A 25,279-nucleotide genomic window follows, 5' to 3' on the forward strand; every position below is an offset into this window, starting at 1 on the left:
TATACTAAAAGTTGTCTACATAACCATATATTAATATGTCTCTGTTATGTATGAATATCTAATAATATATTACCTCATATATCTAATGGTTTCAAATATATCATATGCTTTTAAAATGATATAAAATATCCCATGATTTAGATTTTTTTCAAATCTATCCCGCTATTATATCTCCGTCAACATTTAACAGTCTTGCCACTATGGCATTTTTATCCGGGATAGATTTGAGAAAAAAAATTAAAACCACATGATATATTTGAGAAAAAATTAAAATCATGGAATAGATTTGGATCCTACTTACGTTTAATTAACGGAAAATGTAAACCCTGAGATATTTTAGATCATTTTAAAAGTATATGATAAATTTGAAAATTTCATTCAGAAACGAAGCATTCTGATGCTATCTAGCCGGGCCAACCTCATATCTTGCCTATATATATTATTATTATTATTATTATTATTATTAGGGCTAATAAACAAAAAATGCACAGACTTTTCACATTTTAATAATTTTAGTACGAACTTTTTTTCTTAACCTACGCACAAATTTTCGATTTGATAATAATTATAGCACGACATCAAATTTTTTGTTAATTTAGATGAAATAGAAGCCATAGAGAGCACAAGTGACCCCATGGGGGAGGACGTCGACGATCCCAATTGGATGGTGATGGTTGGGGTCGTGACTCCGCTCGACGCAATTGGGAGAATCTCCAATTTGGTATTCCTTTGATTGTGATCGTCAGGGCTCTCTATAACCTTGATTTCGTTCAAATTAATAGAAAATTTGACTTGCTAGAATTATTATCAAATCGAAAATTTATACATTTTTAAGTTAATTATTAAAATGTGATTTTTTTTTTACCCTTGTTATTATTATTATTTTCTTCCTCAGCATTTCAGGAGAAACCCTATACTATCACTAACCTGAGCTCTCTGCCCCCACCCCCGTCGCTCCGCCTCTGCGGGTCGGTGCCTGAGCCTCCCTCCCGTCCCGCCCCTCCTTGAACTACGAGGCTCGTCGGCGCCGCCTCTCCGGTGCCACTGTCTCCCTCTTCACGACAAGGAGATCTGCAAATTCCCCACCTCTTCCGCTCCCCTCATCCTTCTCCCTCTAGGCTCCTCCCCTCCCCTCCCAGGTAATATCTTCACTCCCCCTTTACTCTGCTATCTCCAGTTAGTTCGGCAAGCACGATTAGAAGAACAACCTCACGGAACATGCGAAGAACGAAAGGAAGTGTTGACTGATTGCATATAGCTGTAAATGGCTTTTCATGGGCAGTGTGAAGTAGGATTTCCAGAATGCGAAGGGCATTGACATCCCTAACTCCCCATCTGGCATCAGCCAAGAGGGGCTTCTGCACGAAGCCGGAGAAGATTGTTACTTCCGTCCTGTTCGAGAGGTTGCCTGTCGTCATTCCTAAAATCGACCCGGTGGTCTACGCATTTCAGGAGTTCTCGTGAGTTCATAGCTTCCAATTAAATTTGAAATTATGAGTGATTTAGAATTTGGCTTTAGTAAGTTATTGCCGAGTCATAGTTAAGATGATCCTGGGACTTTCGAGTGCATCGCTTTACATTGCTATGTGCGCCTCAGGTTTCGTTGGCAGCAGCAATATCGGAGGAAATATCCAGATGAATTTCTCAATAAGTCCAGTACGAGGTATGTTTTTATCGCGTGTGCTGGCTGAATATATAGATATTTGTCTGGAACCATTAGCTCCAATACAAGCAGTCATTGTTGATTGTGGGATCCTGACTACGAGATAATTGGTTCCATGTTCTTAGGGTGGGTGAGTCATGGAACTGTTTATTCTGTTCATTCACTACCACATATATGAATAGTTTTCTGTTCATGCACTCTAAATCGGGTAATACATATTCCCGAGGATCTGCACCTCAGTTATTTGATTCCACACTATGCCAAGCCTTTCAAGTTAAAGCTTATGTGTCTTGGTTCTCTAGTTTTCATTGTCATAACTTGATGCTATTCACATCTGCAAACTAGCCAATATGTTTTACTGGTTGGTTTTACAGGTCCAGTATTTGTTTTGTAATTCTGTGTAATTTATATCCAGTCTAACCTTAATGTGTCGGTGAACTTTTGAATAGGGGGAAAGGTGAATACCAGTTTGACTATGTACCAGCTCCACGGATTACCGAAGCTGACAAGACAAATGATAGAAAGTATGGTTTATTCTTTAATGATGCATATTTTCCTTTGTTTAGTTATTGAGAGCCTTATGACCTGATTGTTCCTTTGAATTAAAACTTCTCATTGGCAACCACACTTGGTGGGCTATTTTCAACTTGGGTTCAGCTAATTTATACTTATTTTGCCTTTGTACCCCCAATTTTCATTTGCATTTTGTAGTTAAGATCTGATCTCTCTTTACATTTCATGAAGTCCTTCATAGAATAGGTAGACTTATCACTTGTGGTTGCCTAAGGCAAAATATGGATGCTCGCTGAGCACCATCATGTTTCCTATTCCTTCACTGGGCTCATTGCTCTAAGATTGCCTTTTTTTTCTTTTGAGTATTTTCATGTTAGTCACGTTTAAGGCATGTAGGATGGCAAGAAATGTCTTTACTTATTGTCAAAAACTGCAAGTTTCAGGATTTCTTTTGCACTCTTAGAGCTCTTCTACTTAAATTATGTAGGTCTCTTGAGAGAGCTCTTGACAGAAGGCTGTATCTCCTTCTCTATGGTAATGCTTATGGGGCTCCTACTGAAGACCCTGTCTGGCATTTCCCTGAAAAAGTTTATGAATCCGACGAGACATTGCGAAAGGTGATTATTTCTACTTGTGTTGCCTGTGATTTCTCTTTTGCATTATTCTTCCTCCAGCCTGTTGAATTCCCAATTCTTGCAGTGTGCAGAGTCTGCCTTACACAATGTTCTAGGAGATCTTTCCCACACATATTTTGTTGGAAACGCTCCCATGGGTCATATGGTTATACAGCCAAAGGAAGATGTAAAAGACCTTTCACCATTTAAGGTACGATGCCATGGAAAACATTGTCATGAGTAATATTTCGCCACGCTGTGATATCAACAAAATCATGCTTCAGTTTTGCACACTTTCATGAAATGGCAATGGATCATTTTTGGGATTATGCCCTGCTTGAATCTTGCCATACTTCTATAAACTCATTTTGCAGTTACTGCTATGGTACTGACCAAATCCCTGGTTAATAAAAGCCTGTTTACCCACTATTTAAGTTTTCCTTCAATTGAACTATTGGTAATATTCTCTGCCTTTCTGCTTAGTTTCATTATCTTCATTCTTTTCAGAGATTCTTCTTCAAGTCCCAAGTAATTGCAACGACCAAATTCAACGTCGGGAAGTGTAAAGATTTCGTCTGGGTCACAAAGGATGAATTATTGGAGTATTTTCCTGAGCAAGCCGAATATCTTAACAAGATGATAATCAGCTGAGGCGGCTCCTCATCTTAAAACTATGGGTGTCAGAGGGTTCCCTTGCCAAACATTCTCTCAGCTCATGTGCTTGTTCTTTTTGCACGACCAGAGTTATCACTGACAGTGACTATCTGAGGAAAAGACCTCCTGTCTTTTCTTGCTGGGTAGGAAAGACCTGTCAGATAGAGAATAATAGTCTTAGGTGGGAATGGTCGGAGGACAATTTTGCCTGCTATAGAGGCTAGCATTTGATCAACACAAGATGGTCGTTTGAGACCTACTCACTGCAATTGACAACAGTTGATGCGGAGCTCTGTTTCTCTGACACCGTGACCTTCTTATCTTTTTTAAGCGAGTTATATTTCCATTTATCCGCATGCAATGCCCGCGGTGGCCTTTGTGCTTTACATAAGTTACACAGTGAACCTTTTTAATTTTACAGACCCCCCTGCCAACTACGACAAAATTCGGTGATAACCTTGAGCAAATCATCGGATAAAAATAGCATTAACAGCAAAACTATCAAATGTGAGGAACATTTTCCTATCCGTAAAGGGATGGTCCCAGAGGTTCTGTGACAGTAGGATACGGGAAAATAAGGGATGGTCATAGAGGTCCCATCATCGGATTGGGAGAAGTTTCCTAAATTATCGCAATTTTCTGAAAAAAAGAAGAAGAAAGAATCTTGGAACTTCAATGGAAATTCCACTGCTATTCAATTGTTTTGTATCTGTAGGAGTGCAGCACAACAGGGATATCAATTGCTTGCTTACCCAGTTCTGGAGAATTGATAAAACAGGACGAAAAATTTATAGAACCCGCGGTTATAACAGAATTTACAGTTCTAATACAAAATTTCATGGACAAATTAATCAAATAAATTGATTGACCAATCGCCCAGAATCCCGGGAAGGTGGGAAACCACGTGTATCTTACAGAAGTCGATATAACCCACAGAGGAGACGGGAAGCCTACCGTCGCGCAACAGTGAGATATCGATTCTTCCTCCTAGCTGTTTGAGCGTTTTCCAAGACAGTGAAGCTGTTTAGTTTCAGCGAATGCCACGAGAAAATCCTCAACCCTACCCTTTCATTTTTCTGGAATGACTGGTCGGCTGTATAGGTTTGGACTTGCTGCTTCCCAACTATTGGCTATGGGGAACTATGAGAGCCGGTTCGGATTGTCGTTTTGCCCAAGAATGGAGACATGGACTACATTGTCACCTGGAAAGATACATGGGACGAAATTTAGCCTTAAATAACACCAAAGAAATACAATAGTATAAAAAATAATTAGAATAATAGATGATCCATTAACAAGGCCTTGAAGAAACACCAATAACCCTTGAGATAACACAGATTTTCTATAGGTAACTCAAACATTTCCTCATCTCGGTTGAGCTTTATATCTGCTAATTTTTCACCTGTAATCATGATTTTATTTCAAACTCTAAGAGTGGTTTGTTCATCCTTGTCCTCTATTTCCGCCTTTTCCTTTTATGACCAAGGTAGAGAACTCGTTGGTTCGACCTTAGAAATGCAATTTAACATATTTTCTCTTTATTTTCTTCGTCTTCAATAAGAATTGAAAATATGAGAATCCAATGGCAGTCATCTAAACTCGACCTTTGTACCTGTATAACGATAATGCATATTAATGGTGCACACAATCTTACGGACTAAGAGAAGGGTTTTACTCACGTAATAGATCTTCTAGAGTGGCAAGTCAATCCTCTCAGACCACTTGAAGATATCTGAGTAGACCCGATCTCCCGCCAAGTCATCTCCCGTGGCCCCGGCAGCCACCCTTAAGATATCCTCAATCAATGCAAAGTTGCCCAAGATGTCCACATGTGCCCCACTCTGGGTTCCCCGGCCCTCCAACAGGTTAGCGGGTGGGGCATGGTCATACTCCCTTATCAAAGTCCTTATCCCCGAGGGGTTGAATCGAGTTTTCCCCCTCCACCCTTTCGCACACATAAAGCCTGCACTCAAGACGGGAACAGTCTCGTCCCCATTGATTGAGAAAACTCCACCTTGTAGACAAGAATCGTCACCTGAACCATCCGCAGAGCTGTCTATCTGAAAAGGAATGTAGCATTCGGAAGGGGGGGTTAGCTTGTATACATACGCTCGTTCTGTGGGTATCCCGACTCCGTACATAGAATATATCTCCATATCCGGAGCATTTGGTAACCTGCAAAAAGCAAATGAGTAGCGAACGGTCAGAATTGGCACAATTGTCTTTTCTAACCTTAAACCAGGGGACTTATTCGACTAACTGCTCATGAATACCATAATCTCAAGGATCATAAACACTGGTGTCATCACAAGACCCATCTGGACGGCCATACCACAAGAAGGGTGTTGAAAGTAAGACCTGAGACATTGGAATGCCTCCATACACTCAACCCATGGTTTCAAAATTGGACCAGCCATTTAATTGGCCAAACCATGCATTAAAGAATTTAATTATGTCAGTAGTTATTGACAGGAATTTAACCATGTCAGAATAATTTGTTATTTTTCAGGGAAAATGGTCCAACCTAAGAACCAGCCAATCCTGAGCAGAAATTGGCATGTTATGGACCAGAAAGGAATTGAGCACATTCAAGTGGTTGATCTGTCTGATTTTCAAGTGTATGCTTTAATAACTTGATCGCTCCATGGCCATTATCACAAAACACTTTGTGCAAAACCAAATTCAAAAGCAGAGAGATGAAAAAGTGTAATGGATAAAAAGTTTAAAAGGGTCAGATTCTCACTTGGTTTCCAATGGATTCGACCAATATCGGTAGTGTTGATACTTTGGGTCGTCTAAATTATCGGCAATTCCATATGAAAAATGGGCGCTCCCACGCTTCATCATCTTTGGGGCAACAAAGTGCAGAAGGTCCAATATTGAACCTGCAGTGTACATCTTGTAGTCCGAGATTGCTTTTACACCCTGTACTCCCATATCATGGTACTCTGTCCAAACATCACAGTTGGTCGTATTTAAGAGGTTATGGCCCTTGAATTCACCCTACAAAGGCAAACACCAATTAAGAAGGCATTGAAAAGGAGGTTTTCATATATTAGATATATGATTCTTTTATATAGGAAGAGAGATATCTCATAACTCAATAACAGTATTATACACAAATATGACTTTCCTTTCCCATTCCACTTCTTTATCCCAACAGATATCCAAGAGTACCAACGGGGTTCCCTACTAACTATCGTCAGAAGCAAGTGGATGTTAAGGGCTTATGACGCAGGTTTCTCAGAAAAGGTCATTCAGAGGATAATTAAACATTTCCAATGCAATATTAAATGCCATGAGGATGGCATAGCATAGAAATACAGGTGCGAAGAGTTGAGAATACCCACATCATGGAATAACTTTGAAAGTAAGTGGAAATAACTCATTTTAGGATATTTTGAAAAGGCATTTAACATCTCAGATAGCAGCTTTTAGTCCATAGCAAGCAATCTTACCAAAAAAAACATATGATTTAATATCAAATTTGGTACTATGGTGGAAAAAGGACAAGAACCGAATAAGTTAATAGAAGATTCTAGTCGAACAGAAGTTTCTATAACTGTTAAGGAATAGTTTTAGTATTATCCCGTAAATTTAGTACGAAGGCATCAGAACAAGTTTTCAGAAAGCTCGCATTTACAAAGAAGTTCACAGTTGCCATTAGAAAAGCTTCAAGAAAATGAAAGGAGAAGCAGTACCCTGAAATCTGTCCTCTTAATCATTGAGGAATGGGTTTCAGCTATATCTTTCCCGAACGATATTAGCCTCCCGTAATTCACCTTCTTACGTTGGTGACCTTTAGTGCTGTTACCATAGTTATTCTTTGACCTTTTTGAGCTACAGCTGGCGAATCCTTCAGGTGACCAATCAAGGCCACCCCAAATAGTGTCACCGCCTTTCGGTATCATTGACATGGTTGAATCCCAAGTTCGGGTCATCCTCATCATATGCTGTAGAGTCTGAAGCCCAAAGACGTCCTTGTCCAATACACCTGGGGCAAACGACCTGAATACAATATGAGAATTTCATTACTAGTCAAAATATAGTTCTCTTGTTTATCGTATCAGACACGAACCAAGAAGTGGAATAAGTAGAGCATATCGAAGATTGTCTTTAACGTGTTTAAATTCAGAGGGGGATCTGTTCCCAGATGTACCATTCCACGGGGCAAATTGATCAGTTCAATTCCAGAGTACCCGCAGGAAGTTTTCAGTTCTTCATTTTCCCCAAAAACATCAATAAATGAGGAGAAAATATCTAGAGTTGCAATGTAATGGGAAAACCTATGTGATAGTCTGGAGCCTATCTGACCTTAATTCCATGCTTTGAGATGGACCATTAGCTAACAATTCTTCAGTTGCACTTTACAAGACATCTGGAATTATAACAGCATCTCAGGGAATGAAATCTAACCAGTATTATTTTCTTTGACTTTCAAGATGAGAAGAAAAGAAAAAGTGGAAATAATTTTTTTCCGAGAATTGAAAACTAGACCATTTTTACTATCTTACGAACATTTATTGAACACAGTGGGGACAAGCAAGCAGAACACGCCCCATTCTGCTCAACTGAAGCCCGAAAAGTTGAAATGATAATAATTTTACGGTAAAAGAACAGGAATTTACACATTTACTAGCTACTGAATTATATGTTAGAAGGCTATTGCTTCAAGGAGGAATTCTCAGTATCTGAACCTCTACATATTTGATAGAGAAAAGTAATCTTAAATAAGTACTATTATCACATTGCAAAAAGTAGAAAAGTGAGGAAAAGTGGACAGAAAACCCTGCAAACTCGCTGCATTGCATGTCAAGATTTCAAACGACATAACAAACCAGATACATAGAATACAAAAACCAGTCAGGTCAATAAAGATGGCAATAACTTCTGCTACCATTCAGAGTCTGAAAATTACCGGGCAACAGCTATATCTTTTGCTTCAATAGAAAAGAGTCCTGCAACTGCTTTTGGAACACCTAAAAATGGCCCACCAATATTCATAACTGCCTTTATGTGTTTTGCGCACCAGTCGGGTCCACCTCCTCCGCCCATAGGAGTTGGAGCTTCAACCCACTTCATGAAATGTAGAAAGTAAAGAACACCCATCGAGTGTGGTATTACAACCACCTTTCTACCACCATTTGTAGCCACCATGACCTCTATGTTGCTCTTTATCCTGCTGAGTGTCTGGTCTCTGACCTGATGGATTTGATCAATGAATAGATCAGAAAGAAAAAAATACGTGAGACCAACCAACAAAAAATAATTATGAAGTTCTTTTATTACTAGACAGGCTACAGACGCAAACAAGCTCCTCAGATTTGGCTGCATGACTGGTTGAAATTAACTTGATCTTTTCAAGCTTGAGCCAGCTTTTAAGCTGATCAAGCCAAGCTAATTAAAGACTCATGAGACAGATCAAGCTTCTCCCTTATGTGATTAATTCTCAGATCTTGCAGAGATACCACAGTTTTAAGAATTCCAAGCTTCAAAAAACTTCTAGCTCCAACATTCTCAAGCTTAACAAGATTGTGCTTCACCCTTCAATAGAAGAAATAAAGAAAATTGGGTCGAATTACTAGAATGAGCTCGAGCCTATCAAGACTTCGAGCCGTTCAAGCTTAAACGGCAATTGCTCAAATTCTGAGAAAGTCAATCTTTTGAAGCTTATGCTGTACTCAAACTCAGCAGGACTCAGGATAAGAGGTTCTTGAGCCTGATATAAGCTTCTCCTACATGTATTACTACATTTCAAACTTTTCAAATCTATTTAATATATACACCATTTCTGAGTTATTTAATATATATAAGCGTGAGCTTCATATCTTCCACAGATCACAAAATGGATAGAGGTGAGTCAAGTGACCTTGAGATTGTGAAGTATGGATTTGACCTAAAAGAAGGTATTCAATCGAACTCTAGCTCAAGTTTTCATGAGTTAAGCTAGCTAAAGGCGCTGAAAATGCTTAGGCCACCTCAGCTCAGTCGCACCAATAAGACTAGCGACAAGCTCTTAGTTGAACGTGCAACAGGTTATATTCTCCCGGAACATACCTCATTGTTCTGAAAGGACAGTCTCCAGTCATATGCAGCCATGTACATAGTCTTCTCCTCATATCCTAGTCTGGCCAAATTTGCAATCAAGACCGCCCAGACAAAATAACCCGGAGCAAAATAATCCGCTGCAACAAGACCAGAAACAGGCCTGACCCTTATTCCAGAAGGATCCAATCCCGTCTCATTATCAAGTGACATGTGCTCAACCCAGCACAAAGGTCTGTAGAAGAAAAGAGAACACAGACCTCAGTATCAACCTGAGCAAAGGCATAAAACCAAATTCTTCAAGTACAAGCAAAACATTTTTCCCATGTGAGGACTCATGAGGATATCTGAGAAATAAGTCATTCAACTGTCTAGTTTTATTGTGAGAAAGAACAAAAGCTATATAGTTTTAGTCAGGATTAAGATGTTTCTATTTAAGGCAGGACCAGTGACCGGCTAAATCCTTTCGAAGATTTATTGTAGAAACTGTAGCTCAGATTCTTTTCAGTGATATCAGAGTAGTTTTCTTTTTGCAACATGCATTTTTCCTTCACAAGCAAGTAAGAGAGAAAGGCCAACAGAAAATTCAACAATTCTCATATCAATGCTGGTGCTGCTTTGCCATCTCAGGCCAAAACAACTAGATGAAAAAGGATGCACATTTATACATAGAGTTTTTAATTTACCATCAGGTTCCCTATAAATCATGTTGGGGCTCACCCCCGTGTTCATATCTGTCATGCCTTGTTTGACATAAGTGATAGATAAGGAATGAAATGGTATCACTGTACAAAAAAGTCATATCTTATAAAGTGTTTCCACTGATTTTGATCCACAACGTTTCCATTCCTAGTGTGCCAAATGTTGCCAATGAGAACCTCAGCCTCGCTACAGTAAGCAAAAACCTCGAAGACCAATGCCAACTTTACCACCCATTCATACCTTTTTCACCTGCTTAAATTGTCTCTTTCAACTGATTTATTACATCATAGTGACTCCACATGGGCAATCATAAAGACAGTGGCAACCATGCTGAACCTCTAAAGAAGCAATAAAAGGCTAGATGAAGCCTTAACCCAAGTGTGATAATGATCAACACCATCACAGAGTCAAAATCATTTATCACCCCATAGAATCTCAAAGAACTTATTTCACTAACAACACAATTAGCAAACACCCAAGTGCCGTTCCAAAAAGTCCTATGTCCAGCGCAATACATTCAGAGCAGTACACAGTTAAGTCATCCAATCTATGTCTTTAGCAATCACTAAAGCCACCCATGAAAGAAACAGGGGAGAGAAAAAGAGAGAGAGAGCAGTTTGGAAAGAAATTTTTTCTGGCAACTAAAGCTCGGGTAGAACTGGTCAAACACATACATTAGGAGAATAAGGTAGGGACTTCTTGACAAAGCGTACTTTGCCAAAAACAATACGCCAGCTTTTCTTTATCATTTCACTCCCAACTTCATGGTACTAAATCAGCTGACTTGCCCCCCCTACCAGAACAGAAAACTCTTTAGCTTGTCTATCATTCATCAGACACGATCCCAGAAACATAAAGAAACACCCAAACTGACTTGTACCTTTCCAGCGACAGCGCAATGACCAACAAGAAGCAAATGCATCAATTTAAATTTGGTAACTTGGGAAGTAGTAGACATCTTTGAAGAAGCCAATCAGGACATTGTTACCGTTTATAGAGCTCCCCGAAGGTGCCACCCCAGAGGCGCTTCCTGAACAGCCCATCGGCGCAATGGTGGCCCTCCCAGAGCTCGAGCCCGCCGGTGACGATCCCGGGCACGAAGACAACTGGGTGCTTCGCTGTCAGCCCCTCCTTCCGGAGCTTCACCCCAGGCGGGTCAGGCAGTGGCCCCGTAATCGCCTCAGTCACGTACTGAGGGAACGACGCCGGCATCGCATTGTAGAGGAACAGCAGCAGCCACCAGGTCGAGCATATGCACCCGATGAACCAGCAGCACCCGTCGATGCACGACCACTTCTTCGTCGGCGGCGGCGGAGGCGGAGGCGGCGGCTGCAGCGGAGGGGCCGGCTGTTCGGTCTGTTTATTGCCATCGTTTTTGCTGCCTTTCTTGTGTCTGTCCCTCTTGGAGTGGGATTCTTTCGACGGTGACGGTGGCTGGGGGGCATCGGCGGAGGTGGCCCGCCTCCGCCGGAGAAACGACATCGTGGGGCCCTAGTGGGGGTGACCCTTTTACCGAGTGATGATCTGTAAGGAGGAGGAGGAGGGAGGGGAGGCTGGGGAGGAGCTCGGAGAAGTCATTAATGGAGGACCTTAGAGCTTAAGCTCTGATTCCAACAATGGGGGGTTGAGAGAGAGATTAACAACAAGAGTGGTCTTTGATAATCAGGAGAAAATCAATTCGTAGTTGTATATGTATATGTATTATTATATTTATATATTTTCTTTATAATTTTATATATTATTATATTTATATGGGTTTGTTTGATCATGGTCATATTTCAATTTACTTTACATATAAATATTTATAATATGAAATATAAACGTATGAAATTGAGGAAATGACTTGTGCACATGACACAAATCAAAATATTTCGGATTCGATGTGACTTCTCGTATTTTTTTATTCTACACCGACCCAGATCGCCGATCTAGAATTGAAAGATTCTGAATTTCGTCTTTGATCAGCGGTGTCTTGCTCCTTTTATAGGAAAAGAAAAGAAAATGAAAACTTGGAAAGCAGTAGAAATTTCCACGGTAAAGACAGGAGAGCACCTTCAACAAAATCATACTAAAAAAAAAGTACATATTTATTCGATAGTAGTCGTAGAAAAGTATATAATTTGTTTTATAATACAAAAATGAAAAAAAAAAGTCAATAATGAACTTTTCTTTTTTCTTCCTTTCTTTGCTTTCTTATTTGCTGTGCTCCCCCTTTCATCACGCCGAAAGGCAAAAGTTTCAAATCCCGCAATCCAAACAAAGCGAATATTATGGAATATCGATTGATGAGGATAATCTTTCTTATATTATAGGAGTTCCTTTTTTCTTTCTTTCGGTGTAATTGGAATCGAAACGCAAGAAGAAATTAAATTATACAAGATCGAGGCATGAAAATGTCGAAGATATCACTAGTATTAATGTCCTTCGATGGAAAGTGAAAAATGTGAAAATGCCACAAGAGGTCTAAAGACTTTCCCGTAAGTCAATCTATACGGAAACTTCTTTTCCTAAAAGTTTGGACAACGTGAACTTTTCAATTCTTATAAGAGAGATTTCGCACTGCTCGAACCAAAGGAACAACTAAAGGTGCTGTTTAAGGAGTTCCTTTATCTATTATCTTCTTATTCTCTTTGTTTTTAAGATTCGAAACAAGACACAATAGAGGTAGTTTAGTTTGGCCATAGAAAATTTCCTTCTATATGTAATCAAATTTCTATTCATATGAAGTTGTAAAAGAAGCACGCAATGAGAGAGAATACATGCCATATCACTATGGCAATATGTACCTGTGTGGAAGTTGCAGTATTACTTTAAACTTATATTGTGAATTAAAAATAAATAAATGAGTTGAAAAAATTATAATAGCAATTTTTTTTGTTAGGTTACAAGATGTTCTCAATTTGTTGACTGAACTAATCTGATTCGAGTTTTAACTTACTCTATCCACGAAGTGTTTTCAATAAATTTTAAACCATTGGTATAAGTAAAACCAACCACTAAGAGTTCAATTTGCTATCGGGACATGTTTTAGCGGTTAGGATTGTAGTAACATTATCATTAGTCGATTTGAAAAATGAATAACTCAAATTACCTAATTGTAGATCTCTACACCAGCACTAAGATACACAATTAAATAAAAAACAAAATTATTAAACTAACGTGAGGTTTCTTCAGTAAATTACAAAATTTTGAAATAAAATATACAAACATTAAAATAATTTACACATATTTCGAGGGAGTTCACATAATGTTTTAGTAAAAACTATTTTTACATAAATTTTTAGTAATTTACTTAATTGTATGGTATGTATGACCATTTCTTTTGATTATAACGAACTTCATTTTTCAACAGCACTACTTGATTAATTGTACTTAAGAAAAAAATGATAAAACAAAAATATTCAAGTGAATCTACCCCAAAAAGAAAAAAAAACATACTGATCAAACTTACATCTCACCGTGGTTAACTAAACTAGAATTGTTTCAAATAATTCCACATTGCTAATAACTTCGTTTTCAGATTTCTTTACCCCGTACCTAATACGTACGATTAAGTTCAATACATTAAGCTATACCACAGACCAAACCGATCGACATAAGAAAATTATGACTGTTCTACAAAAATGAATACAAGAAAGTATAATTTGTTTATAATTATTTTGGGTGTATCGTGATATTCTGAAATCGAATGGCCCCAATTATTCCAATTCGAGCCAAGTCGGCCCTCTAAAGAAGTAAAACTCTCACAGCATAGATTTTCTTTATTTATAAGACACGAACCCGAGACCTTACTTAAGGGAATAAGTGTCGAACCGCTTGAACTAATTCATGTTGATAATTTGTTTATAATTATATTTTTTAAAGCAGTAACAAAAAATGAAAACAACGATCCTTTCTTTTCCCTCTTTAATTTACTTTTCTTCCCCTTTTAATAGGCTGAGAGGGAAAAGTTTTAAAGGATAATGGAATATCGACTATGGGGATAATCTATCCATCTTTCTTATGCGTGAGGGTTCCTATTTCTATTGTCTTCTTATTCTTTCTGAAAGTATGATCCGAAATAAGACTCTTAAAAATTTTAATCGATAAGCAACAAGTCTGTAATCGAATTTCATGTGAAGTTTTGAACCAATCCCACAGGATAAGGGAGAATACATGCCTCTCAGCAATGGAGAGAATACATCCCATCTATATCATCGTGGTGATATATACTGTTGGGTGGCAGTTGCAGAATTTAGTTTAAACTTGCATCGTAAATTAAGAAATATATAGATAATAGAGTAAAATGCACTTTGCCCCTGATTTACGATGAGAGTTTGGGTTTACCTCTTGACCTTCAAATTTTTGTAGAACACCTCCCAACCTTACCGGAAAATAAGCTCAACCAATTTTTGATCAAAATTCCGGCAAAAAAAGAGCACATGCCACTCACATATCAAAATAAAAGGATAAATTTGTCTTCCTAAAATAATAACCTGAAAAAAAGAGAGAGAGAGAGAAAGAAAGCATATGAACTATTGAAATTAGGGCGTCGATCTCCTCCAATCCAGCGTCGATCTCGTCTAGCCCACGCCTTCTCCCCCGACGAGTAAAGAAGCTTGCACCATCTCCAGCCGCCGGAAAGGATATATCGTCCTACGTTATATAGTACATAGCTGAAGCAGCCAACTTGAAAATACCCATCTCTCTCCCTCATCTTTCTTCAACAATATGCGCTGGTTTGAACGGATGGACCTGTGACTTGTGAGATAATGATGCATCTTTGAATGCAAAAACATTATAGAAAAAAAAAATTGCAGGGCTCTACTCACGTGAGTTTTCCAATTGGTAGTGGTACATATCTCCGACTTTGTTTAGTGGAGCAGAGTCGGGGCAATTTTTTTTTATTTCCTCTCTTTCGTAAAGGAAAGAAATCAAACCATTTAATTTCTTTATATGAAATAATAATTTGTTAGACCGCTAATCTTTTAAAATTTTGATGTGATCCTAGTTCACAAAATTAGTGCCTTATATTGATGTTTTTGGAAATCATATGTATAGATAACTAATTATTTTAATTAATGGACGTTGCATATTTACTGATCCATCAATATAGTACAAAGATATGGATGTACAAACTTCGTTTTGTACATTTTTTTAGATAATATTATTCAAAATCATCATGTCACACGCTAAATTTTGCTTCTAATATGCTCATAAATTTGTATGCTTAGCGTGTTCTTTTAATTTACATATATGCTTAATTAATTATATTTTAATAAATTATTGGATTAATAACAAAAAAAGTACAAAATTTTCACATTTTAATAATTTTAGCACGAACTTTTTTCCTTAACCTATAAATGTATAAACTTTTGATTTGAAAATAATTCTAGCACGGCGTCAAATTTTCCATTAATTTAGATGGAATCAAGGATATAAAGGGTGCCAACAACCTAATCGGGGGGGAAGGGCGCCACAGATCCCAATCCGAGGGGGAGGGGGGATGGCTGGAAACGAGGACCCCACCCCCCGAATTCGGTAGAACCCTCAAATTGGTGATTCTCCCGTTCGGACAAGTGGAGCCACGACCCCGCCCATCACCCCCGATTGCGGTCGCCTCCACCCTATTAGGTTTGTCGTCGCCCTTTGTGGCCTCGAGTCCTTTCAAATTAAGGAAAACTTTAACGTTGTGCTAGAATTGTTATCAAATCGAAAGTTTGTACATTTTTAGGTTAAGGAAAAAAGTTCGTGCTAGAATTGTTAAAATGTGAAAAGTTTGTATTTTTTTGTTATTTACCCTAAATTATTCTAATACATATTTTCACATTTTTGTTTGATCTTTTGTTTTCAAAAAAATTAAGTATAGTCGGTGCATTTTTTGATAGTATTTACGACAAAACAGTGACAATTTTACTATATATAATTATTCCCATTTATCTAATTCTCGTTAAACCATTTTAATTATCATTCTTTGCTTTTAATTTTCTAGTAATTATTAAGGGATTTAGTTACTTTTAATGCTACATTTAATGTTCATATATACATCCATCCATCCATATATCCAGACATACATATATATGTTGTATACGTAAAATTGACTCCTATTATAATAAATGATCCGTCATTAAAGGAAAAAAAATTAAAATAATCTTTTAAAGGATATAACTATTAATCTAATTTATATCATAAGATTAAAAATATTATAATACATCAAATTATGATAATATAAAATTTAAATTTTTGAAATAATTAGATCATGAATTTTATATTTAAAAAATATATAAACGAGTTTGTGTATATATACAATAGATCTCTCTGATATACATATGATAAATATATATATATAATTATAGACTAACTGAGAGATATGAGTTATATATTTATTAAATCATTCAAAATTAGTCTCATTTTAATAATTGATTATTTTGAAATTGATCATCAAAAATATTTTATTGTTAAGAAGTAAATAAATTTTCGAAAAATTAGAATAATTTTATAAGAAATGTTATACAAATGTACTAAAACGGACATATACAATGCAAAGGATATAGAAACCACAAAATTTTTTAATTGGCCATAAATAGAATTTTCACAGCAAGTGATCCTATAAAGGAAAAATTTTATAATATATAACTATATGAACTCAATCTCATAAATAAAATAAAAATAAGTCTGACAAAAAACTAATTTACTGAGCTTAATTAATACAAGTGACTAATTTACTAATTAGATGAGTCATTCTGAATATCAATATCTTCAAAGATATCGCAAATTATCTTAGGAAAAATTTATAAAATATCTGTTAAAAATTAACACTTGGTTTTTTTCCTTTTAAATAGGCAATAATTCGTAGGGATTCCCTCTAAATGCAATGGAATATTCAGCTGTAGTACAAAAAAAACACACTTTCTTTCTATGTTAGCGGCTAATGACCAATCAACACAGTCCCAGCCGAAGATATAGTCGACAGTTCCCTCGATGCAGTAGTCCTTGAGCAAGCACGGTTGTCACATACGGTAGTCCCTCGAACTGGCAGTTGCATAATGCTGATTTGTTGCCCGGGATCTTCACTGCAACTGCTTGCTCTCTCGAGTTCGTCCTAGTTGGCCATGGCGACATGTTCTATAAATTAATTAACCACTAAAACGTAACTAATTAGTTAATGCATGATATCACAAGTCATGCAATTTCATTCATTGAGACGTATGGACCTATAATTTGGAGGAATATCGTGCAGACATACCACGACAATGATATTGGCAACGACAACGTAGTCAGATTCCACAATCAAGGTGGTTGTCCACGGTGCCGAATTGTGCCACATAATGCGTCGAGCGAGATCATGGGCATGAACTGGGGAATCCATGTAGGCTAATAAAGGTTTTGCTTTGGTCAATCTTAAACTCCAGGTTCGATGGACACAATGACACACCTTCTGTTGCCGGCCTCAATACTATGGACAACCTCCGAGATGTTCTAGAAGTCACCCGAACCATCTTTTCAGACCCAGATCACCTTGGGTGCTGCCTCGGCTCCCTCAAGGTTCGAGTCGAGCTCTCCCTTTGCACACTATACTGCAATTAATAATCTTCATTAACTTAGTTGGTAAGACACTAGTGTTTTGCCTACGCAAAGTATGTAATTTGATATATTTTACTTAAATTTGTAAAAATTTGTATTAAAACATTTTTATTTGAATTAATTCATACTTTGTATGTTTACTAACAATTAAAAGCTATTAACAATGGTTGAATAGACTCACAAATACGTGAACATACATACATACATATATAAATAAGTATGTATATACATAAATATAAATATGTATTCACATATCAAGCAAAAAAAACAAAGAATTCATATAAAAAATAGTCGATGTTAAATATCAATGCGGATGGAAAGTTTTCAAAATTTCTCGTATTATGATTTTATTAGAAAATATAGATTTAAAATAATCATCTATAATTCTATAAAAATTAATTATACATATTAGATTAAAAAATTTAATGCATAATAAATGTATAAATTCCATTGTACTTTATGTATAGCACTTGTCTAACCCGCGCATTGCACGAATTTGTTTTTAATATTGATTATTCACGATTTTAGAATATTTAACAGGGACTAAAGTATTAGACTCATTTTATGTAGTTTAGTGACAACTTGCTTGTATTTCTATGTTTTAAAGTGCATTGAATATTTAATTTCTTTTTAAAAATATAATATTTGTTTTATGTGATTACTTTTTTCACTTTTTATGCAGATCCTTATTTCTCAAAGTTAGAGTCTATATTGATGATTTAATTGGAAATTTCATGCATAGGTAACTTATTATTTTATTTAAAATATACTGCATATTTATTTAACTATCACTGTATTACAAATATATATATATAAAAAAATCCTGTTCAAGTAGGCAAATTTCGTTTTGTACATTTTTTTAATAATACTAAACATTCACTATCTTTATTTCACCGTTAAATCTTGCTTTTTGATAGGCTCGTAAATTCATATAATTAGTGTGTTCTCATAATTCAAATGCTTAATTAACTATTTTTAGTATAAATTGTTCTAATATATATTTTTATTTTTTATTTGATCCATTGTTGTCTTATAAAAAAATTTAAGTATAGATGGTGCATGTTTTGATAGTATTTATAGCACAATGTTGTCAATTTTACTATATATAATGATTCTCATTTATTTATTTCTTCTTAAATATTTGTAATCATCATTCTTTATTTTTAATTTTCTTTTAATTAATAAAGGATTTTGATGGAGAAAACGAGAAGACCATATGATGGTTCTAGAATACAATTAAAGACTGTTGGACTGAAACAGAAGAGTCATTTCGTGCTTAGTTTTCTGAGTCATTTCTGCATTAAATAGGTTCAAATAAGATGTCATTGGAAAGCCCTAGAAGTCTAGTTTCCAATGAATCAAACTGTTCGTAATTTGGAATTGTCTAGGAAAAGTTATTGTCATTTTCGTGAGTCGTGTCCAGAAAATCCGAGAAGATAGAATTAGAGTTAATGGAGTGTCTTGGGAAGATAAAAAGTCCTTGTGTCCTTGTTCTATAAATAGGATGATCTTGTAAGGATATGGGCAAGTCATCTTTGAAGTAATCAATTTATATTTTAGAGTAACTCATTCTTTGAGTTGTTCTTCTCTGACTTCGAATAACTTAGGTGGATTCCTAAGGTTCTTCGGGTCGTTCGCTCGTTGTTTTGGGGGCTTGGTCCTCTCTTCTCTCCTTACCGCCATCAGATTTAGTCACTTGTAATGCTATATTTAATTGTATTTTTGCACTCAAATTGATGTTCATATATATAATTATTAAATAATATTTTCATTTTGAAAATTAAGACTTTTTCAAGTGAATTAACTTAAGCACATTTAATGGTACTAAGTGACCTTTATTATATATATAGATAGATAGATAGATCGATATAGATCTAGATATAGATTCAAAACCCTTATTTCATACTTTAATTTTTTTAATATACTCATAAATTTTTATAATTTGTGGGTTGTGACAATCTATGTATATGCTTAACCAATTATTGTCGAGTATAAATTGTTGTAATATTTATTGTAATATTTGTTTATTAGAACCATTTGTCATATTAGAAAATTTTCAAGTGTAATTGTTGCATTTATTAATAAAAAATTATTGCAAAACGTAGTTAAATTTTGCATGATTCTATTTTCATATATCTATATTTATTTCTTATATCATTCAAATATATTTGTGAAATACAAATTTTCTTACTAAGAGTAACAGTGAGATGTTTCAATAATTAATTGTAGGTTTAAATAATACTTTTAATAAAATTAGGCTAATTTTAAATAGTAAATTAACAATTTTGCATCTACTTTTCTTTTGTAATAAGTATAATACGTTTATTTAATATTAATGGATTGCAAAATTAGCCACATTTTGAGGTATTATGCACACTTATTTTGAAGGAATCTTTCAAATGTTAAATGTTTATTTTTTTATAAGGGTAATTACACTGGTGGTCCAAAAAGTTTTACTAATGTATCAAGTTGATCCAAATTTTTTTTTTGCTACTTGATAGTACAAAATGTTTCAAAAGTGTAACATGATAGTACAAACCGTTATCTCACCATTGACACCGTCAAGCGAAGCTGACGTGGCCGAAACGTGGCCGACACGTGGCTCTGATATGTTTTTAAGAGTTGGTGGAACGTTACATGATGGTTCAAACTCTTTTGAAATTATCACTTAATGGTCTAAAATGTTTTACAGATATAACATAATGGTACAAAATATTTCTTTAATTAACTTAAAGTCCACCCATGTTAATGGCGAGATGACGACGTCAATGGCGAGATAACGGTTTGTACTATCATGTTACAATTTTGAAATATTTTGTACCATCAAGTAGCAAAAAAAAAACTTTTTGGACCAACTTGATACATTAGTGAAATTTTTTGGACCACCAGTGTAATTACCCCTTTTTTATATGACCATAAATTTATGAAATCGGTAATTTGCTATTATATTTTTTTGAAAATATTATATATAAATTTTAATTGTTCAGGTTTTCTCTAATAAATACTTTCTTTTTAAAAATAAAAGTATTTAATGTTCCCTTTGGTTTTATAGTTTAATTCTAAAATTTCAACTCAATTTTAACTCAAATCGCTACAATGCAAATAATACTATTACAAGTCAAAATAGTGGGCCCCATATAATATCCCACATACAACCTCATTTTAATATAACATCTACTCCATTCCCTCATTCGCGTGTTAAGAAAGAAAAATTGTTCATCTACAGGAACAATCCTTAGAGGAATATATCGAGACGGAAATTTTTTGCATAAATTGGGAGAATTACATTCATTGCATTTGCCTTACTTTATTAATTAGCAGTACAACATGAAAATATAAGTACGCGCACATAAATTCCAAATACAAATAAAAAGCCAAATTTATTGGTGTCTTCTTGTTTCCACTTGCCATATTTGATTTGCAATACGGTTTCGTACTTCATCCATTTCTGTGCTTGTCATATCTTCCTCAATCCGGATTCTAGGTTGATGAGAAGGACTTCAAAATTCATTGTAATCTTGCCACGCATTACCATACACTTCGAATAACTTATCGTGGTAATTATTAATCCGAATAAAATTGTGCAATATAAAGCACGCAAGAGCAATTTGACATTGTCAATACAGTGTGAAATTTGTCATTAATCTCAATATTTCAAATCTGTTCTTCAAAATCTTAAAACACCGTTCAATAACATTATGAACGGGTGCGTAGCGCTGATTGAACCACTCTTTCTTCATCATTGGAGAATCGTCGTCATTAAAATCACTTCAGTGATACCATTCCCCTTTGTAGGGAACCAAATAACCTGGAATATTGGGGAACCCCGTATCGACTACATAATATTGTTCTGCAAGCACACATATATAACCAATATATATATGTATTTACATGTATTTATCGAAATACAAAAGAGATTGACATGAAACATGCGATATGAACAAGAAGAACTTACCATCATGTGGAGTGGGGAATAATTCCAATCTTTGCGACATCGGAAAGAATTCTCGAGTCATGTACCGAACCCTCTCATCCGGTCATGACATATGGGAAGATCATATGATGCGAACAAATAACGAGTACATTTTGTGTAATTTCGCTATTTCGATCGCAATAAGCGACTTTTTTCTCTTTCGATACACAAGTAGCCACATTGTTTCCATCGATAGCGTCGATGCAATCCTGCAGTAGTAATTCCATAAATACAGTATAAACTAAAAATTAATTGAAGTTTATCTCTTCTTTTGTAAGACACATACCTTAAAGAATGGGTATCACTTTTGGCATCGAATTTCAAGCTGCACATCAACGTTATTCTATCTTATGTATGTTGGTGCCAACGCATGAATTCATTGAAGTATTATTCTGAAAGCCTGTGAGACCGTCTCCTTAGAATATTGAAAGCGTTCGACAACCATGGGAAATCAAGTACTGTGGGCAAGTACGAGTAAGAACATTCCGACCATCTCCTCCACGGTGATACTATTCCTATTATTACTAATACCACATTGTGTTCTTAGCGCATTGCAGAGATTATGAAATATGTGAGGGTCAATCCTGAAACTCTCGAAACACCTGGTGTTATTCCCAAGGACTTAAACAGTGAACTCTTTGCCTTGTAGACGTGAGTTTCTACATGGAATGGTCCGTCAGACCTGCTCTTCGGTCACTGCAATGTGCATCGCCACAAGGAGGAATCAATGATCTCTGCCGTAGTCTTCTTCGTCACTTGATTTATTATCATTTCATGAAGAACTCCCATGCCTTGGCATTGTGTGTTCCCTTGAGCATTACAAATTATACCGATAAACAACATGGGAGATTATCAAAAGTTGACATAATATGTCGAAGGGAAGATGGTTTCAAATATAAAACAAATGCAATAGCAAAAAAAGCCATAAAGAGATATAAGATATATAATTGCATAGTTAAAATGAAACCAATCCAAGCAAAGCAGGTTCACACACAACAAACATAAAATAGGGGTTTGGTCGATGTCATAACAAAATAACAATAACGAACAAAACAAACATAGGAGTAGATGCACCATGCCCGTTTAAGGGCAAACAAGGCGACGTGTAGCCATTCCTTCCTAGCACCATCAGGATAGCACGTGAAGAGATGCGGCGTTGTCTCATCAGCAAGACAAGCACTGTCAGTGATATACTCGTCTAGGTAAATGGTGGCCTTTATGTCATTCAGCACAACCATGGCATCCTCGATACTATTCTTCACTAGTTTTTCTGGGCTTAACACAGATTTGCTTCTCTTGGATTCCCGAGGGTTTGGTCGATGTCATAACAAAATAACAATAACGAACAAAACAAACATAGGAGTAGATGCACCATGCCCGTTTAAGGGCAAACAAGGCGACGTGTAGCCATTCCTTCCTAGCACCATCAGGATAGCACGTGAAGAGATGCGGCGTTGTCTCATCAGCAAGACAAGCACTGTCAGTGATATACTCGTCTAGGTAAATGGTGGCCTTTATGTCATTCAGCACAACCATGGCATCCTCGATACTATTCTTCACTAGTTTTTCTAGGCTTAACACAGATTTGCTTCTCTTGGATTCCCGAGGGGTAGACTCCTTCTTCTTCCTGTGCAGACTAGCCTTGAACAGGTCGATGTACTCCTGCAACTGCAATGTAGTCGAGGAAACTCTTTTTTGCGCACATGACGACGGGATATTGAAACGACAGGGTCTTAAACCTCATGAACCGGGTCATCACTATTGCCGAAGCCCTCTTTCGGATCAATTGGTTCTTTCCCACGCTTGTCTGTGCTGCTAGGAACTCCTCTTCCATTCATTCATAAGTTCCAAGGCTCTTCGGTGGGTCGGCGGATGAAATACATAGGGCACTTATTGTTGTTCATGATCCAAACAATTATACCAACTATGGATAATGCTTGCTCCCGTTGGACCTGAAAGTCTTGAAGTTGTTGTGCTTTTGTAGGTTCCAAACACGTGAAATTGCTCAGTAAGAACTAGTTGGGTTCAAAGGAGCCACATACAAAAGAGTCACAACTATCAGAAAATCGCCAGTGTACTTTCATAAACTTGTCCCAAACATCAACACTTGCCTTTATGGTGTTGGTTATGGCATCCCGACCATATTCACATATGTTAACACAAGTGGAAGCTTATAAGAACATCCACGGAAATGCATCAAAGAAACATTGACGGAACCTACTAGTACATGTTGGTTGGAGATTACAAGCAGAAAAGCTACTGGTGCATCCATGGAAATACATTAGAAAAGCATATGCAGAACCTACTAGTGCATGTTCGTTGGACATTGCAAGCAGAGAAGCTACTGGCGCATCCATGGAAAAGCATCAGAGAAACATGGGAGACACGATACTAGTGCTTGTTGTTGGAGATTACAAGCATGGGAGCGCAACCACAAACAAGTTGAATGGCGAATTAGAAGCAAATTTTCACAAAGCACATCCACAGAGAAGCACAACAACATCCAATTCCACGAGTAATCCGAATTTTTTGCAACATGAACAGTACAGAGAAGCACGGCTCTTAACCCTAATTGGCATATTCGACATGTAATTCGATGGAGCAACATGAAATTGGATGGAGAAGTTACCTCTTGACTTAGATATGGAAGTGGGAAATGAAAATCGGCTGCTCTTAAGAAGAGTAAGGACTGGTAGGGGCTGGGATGGGGAAACGCCTCGGCCAGCCAACAAAAGCAACTGAGGACTCTACTTCTTAATACAAGTGAGGGGTCCCTGCTTCTGTGTTGCCTTGGATGTTGAACAACGCGAATCTTGTCACGGGGTAAAGATCTGTGGACTGCGGAACGCGAGAAAAGCAGAAAGATTCGGCAAAGAGGAGCAGAAGGATGGAAGGAGTCGGGTTCACTCTCAGCTAACTTTCAAAGCTGAAAGAAGAATGGAGAAGACGGGGAGGAAGACAAGGATTCATGAAGAGAAGCGGAGAGATTCAGCAAGGAGAAGCGGATAGATTTGGCGAAGAGAAGCAAAAGGATGAAGGGGGGCCCGGTTCACTCTCAGTTAACCGTCAAAGCTAAAGGAAGAATGGAAAGGACGAGGAGGAAGACAAGGGGGCTCGCCAGTCAGACAAACGGTCGAAAAATGGGGTGTTGATTTTGTCGATTGTGGAAATAGTAGGATCGAGTTGAAATCTTTGAAATCCAACTCATAAACCAAACAGGCTATAGAATATATTTGGATTTAGAGTTGAGTTGAATTGAGTTGAATTTTGATTTTAATTGGTTTGTAATGATTATATTGTTGAATTATGATAAAAAATATGATTAAGTAATAAATAGTTGATAGAAAGTAATTATTAAATAATGATTGTGTTAATTATGAAAAAAATAATAAATATTTAAGATAATTTAATATTAAAAATTAAATTGAATAATTAAATAAATCGAAAAAAAAGAAAAAGTGATAATTGTGTGCTGGAATCAAAATGATAGGGCAGAGTTAAAAGTTTTTTTAAAATCAAACACAGCAGTGCCTCCTTTCTCCTTTCTTCCCC

The 25,279-nt window shown here is 36.5% G+C and overlaps 2 protein-coding genes across 2 annotated transcripts; one reads left to right on the forward strand and one right to left on the reverse strand.

The window, feature by feature from the left end:
* Positions 1-907: 907 nt before the first annotated feature.
* Positions 908-3,796, forward strand: LOC116195717 (39S ribosomal protein L46, mitochondrial). Its single transcript, XM_031525029.1, has 7 exons — positions 908-1,139; positions 1,283-1,460; positions 1,598-1,663; positions 2,113-2,187; positions 2,664-2,793; positions 2,876-3,001; positions 3,298-3,796. The coding sequence occupies exons 2-7, from the start codon at positions 1,303-1,305 to the stop codon at positions 3,439-3,441; spliced, it is 699 nt and encodes a 232-aa protein (XP_031380889.1). The 5' UTR covers positions 908-1,139; positions 1,283-1,302; the 3' UTR covers positions 3,442-3,796.
* A 319-nt stretch (positions 3,797-4,115) lies between these two features.
* Positions 4,116-11,801, reverse strand: LOC116195716 (phospholipid:diacylglycerol acyltransferase 1-like). The gene is made up of 7 exons (XM_031525028.1): positions 11,180-11,801; positions 9,502-9,724; positions 8,363-8,646; positions 7,146-7,452; positions 6,188-6,447; positions 5,124-5,619; positions 4,116-4,646 (listed from the first exon to the last, which is right to left on the reverse strand). Exons 1-6 carry the CDS (start codon positions 11,671-11,673, stop codon positions 5,136-5,138), a joined length of 2,052 nt encoding a protein of 683 aa, XP_031380888.1. The 5' UTR covers positions 11,674-11,801; the 3' UTR covers positions 4,116-4,646; positions 5,124-5,135.
* Between the last annotated feature and the right edge of the window lie 13,478 nt (positions 11,802-25,279).

This window comes from Punica granatum, chromosome 2 (assembly GCF_007655135.1).
Source record: "Punica granatum isolate Tunisia-2019 chromosome 2, ASM765513v2, whole genome shotgun sequence".
Classification (NCBI taxonomy): Eukaryota; Viridiplantae; Streptophyta; class Magnoliopsida; order Myrtales; family Lythraceae; genus Punica; species Punica granatum.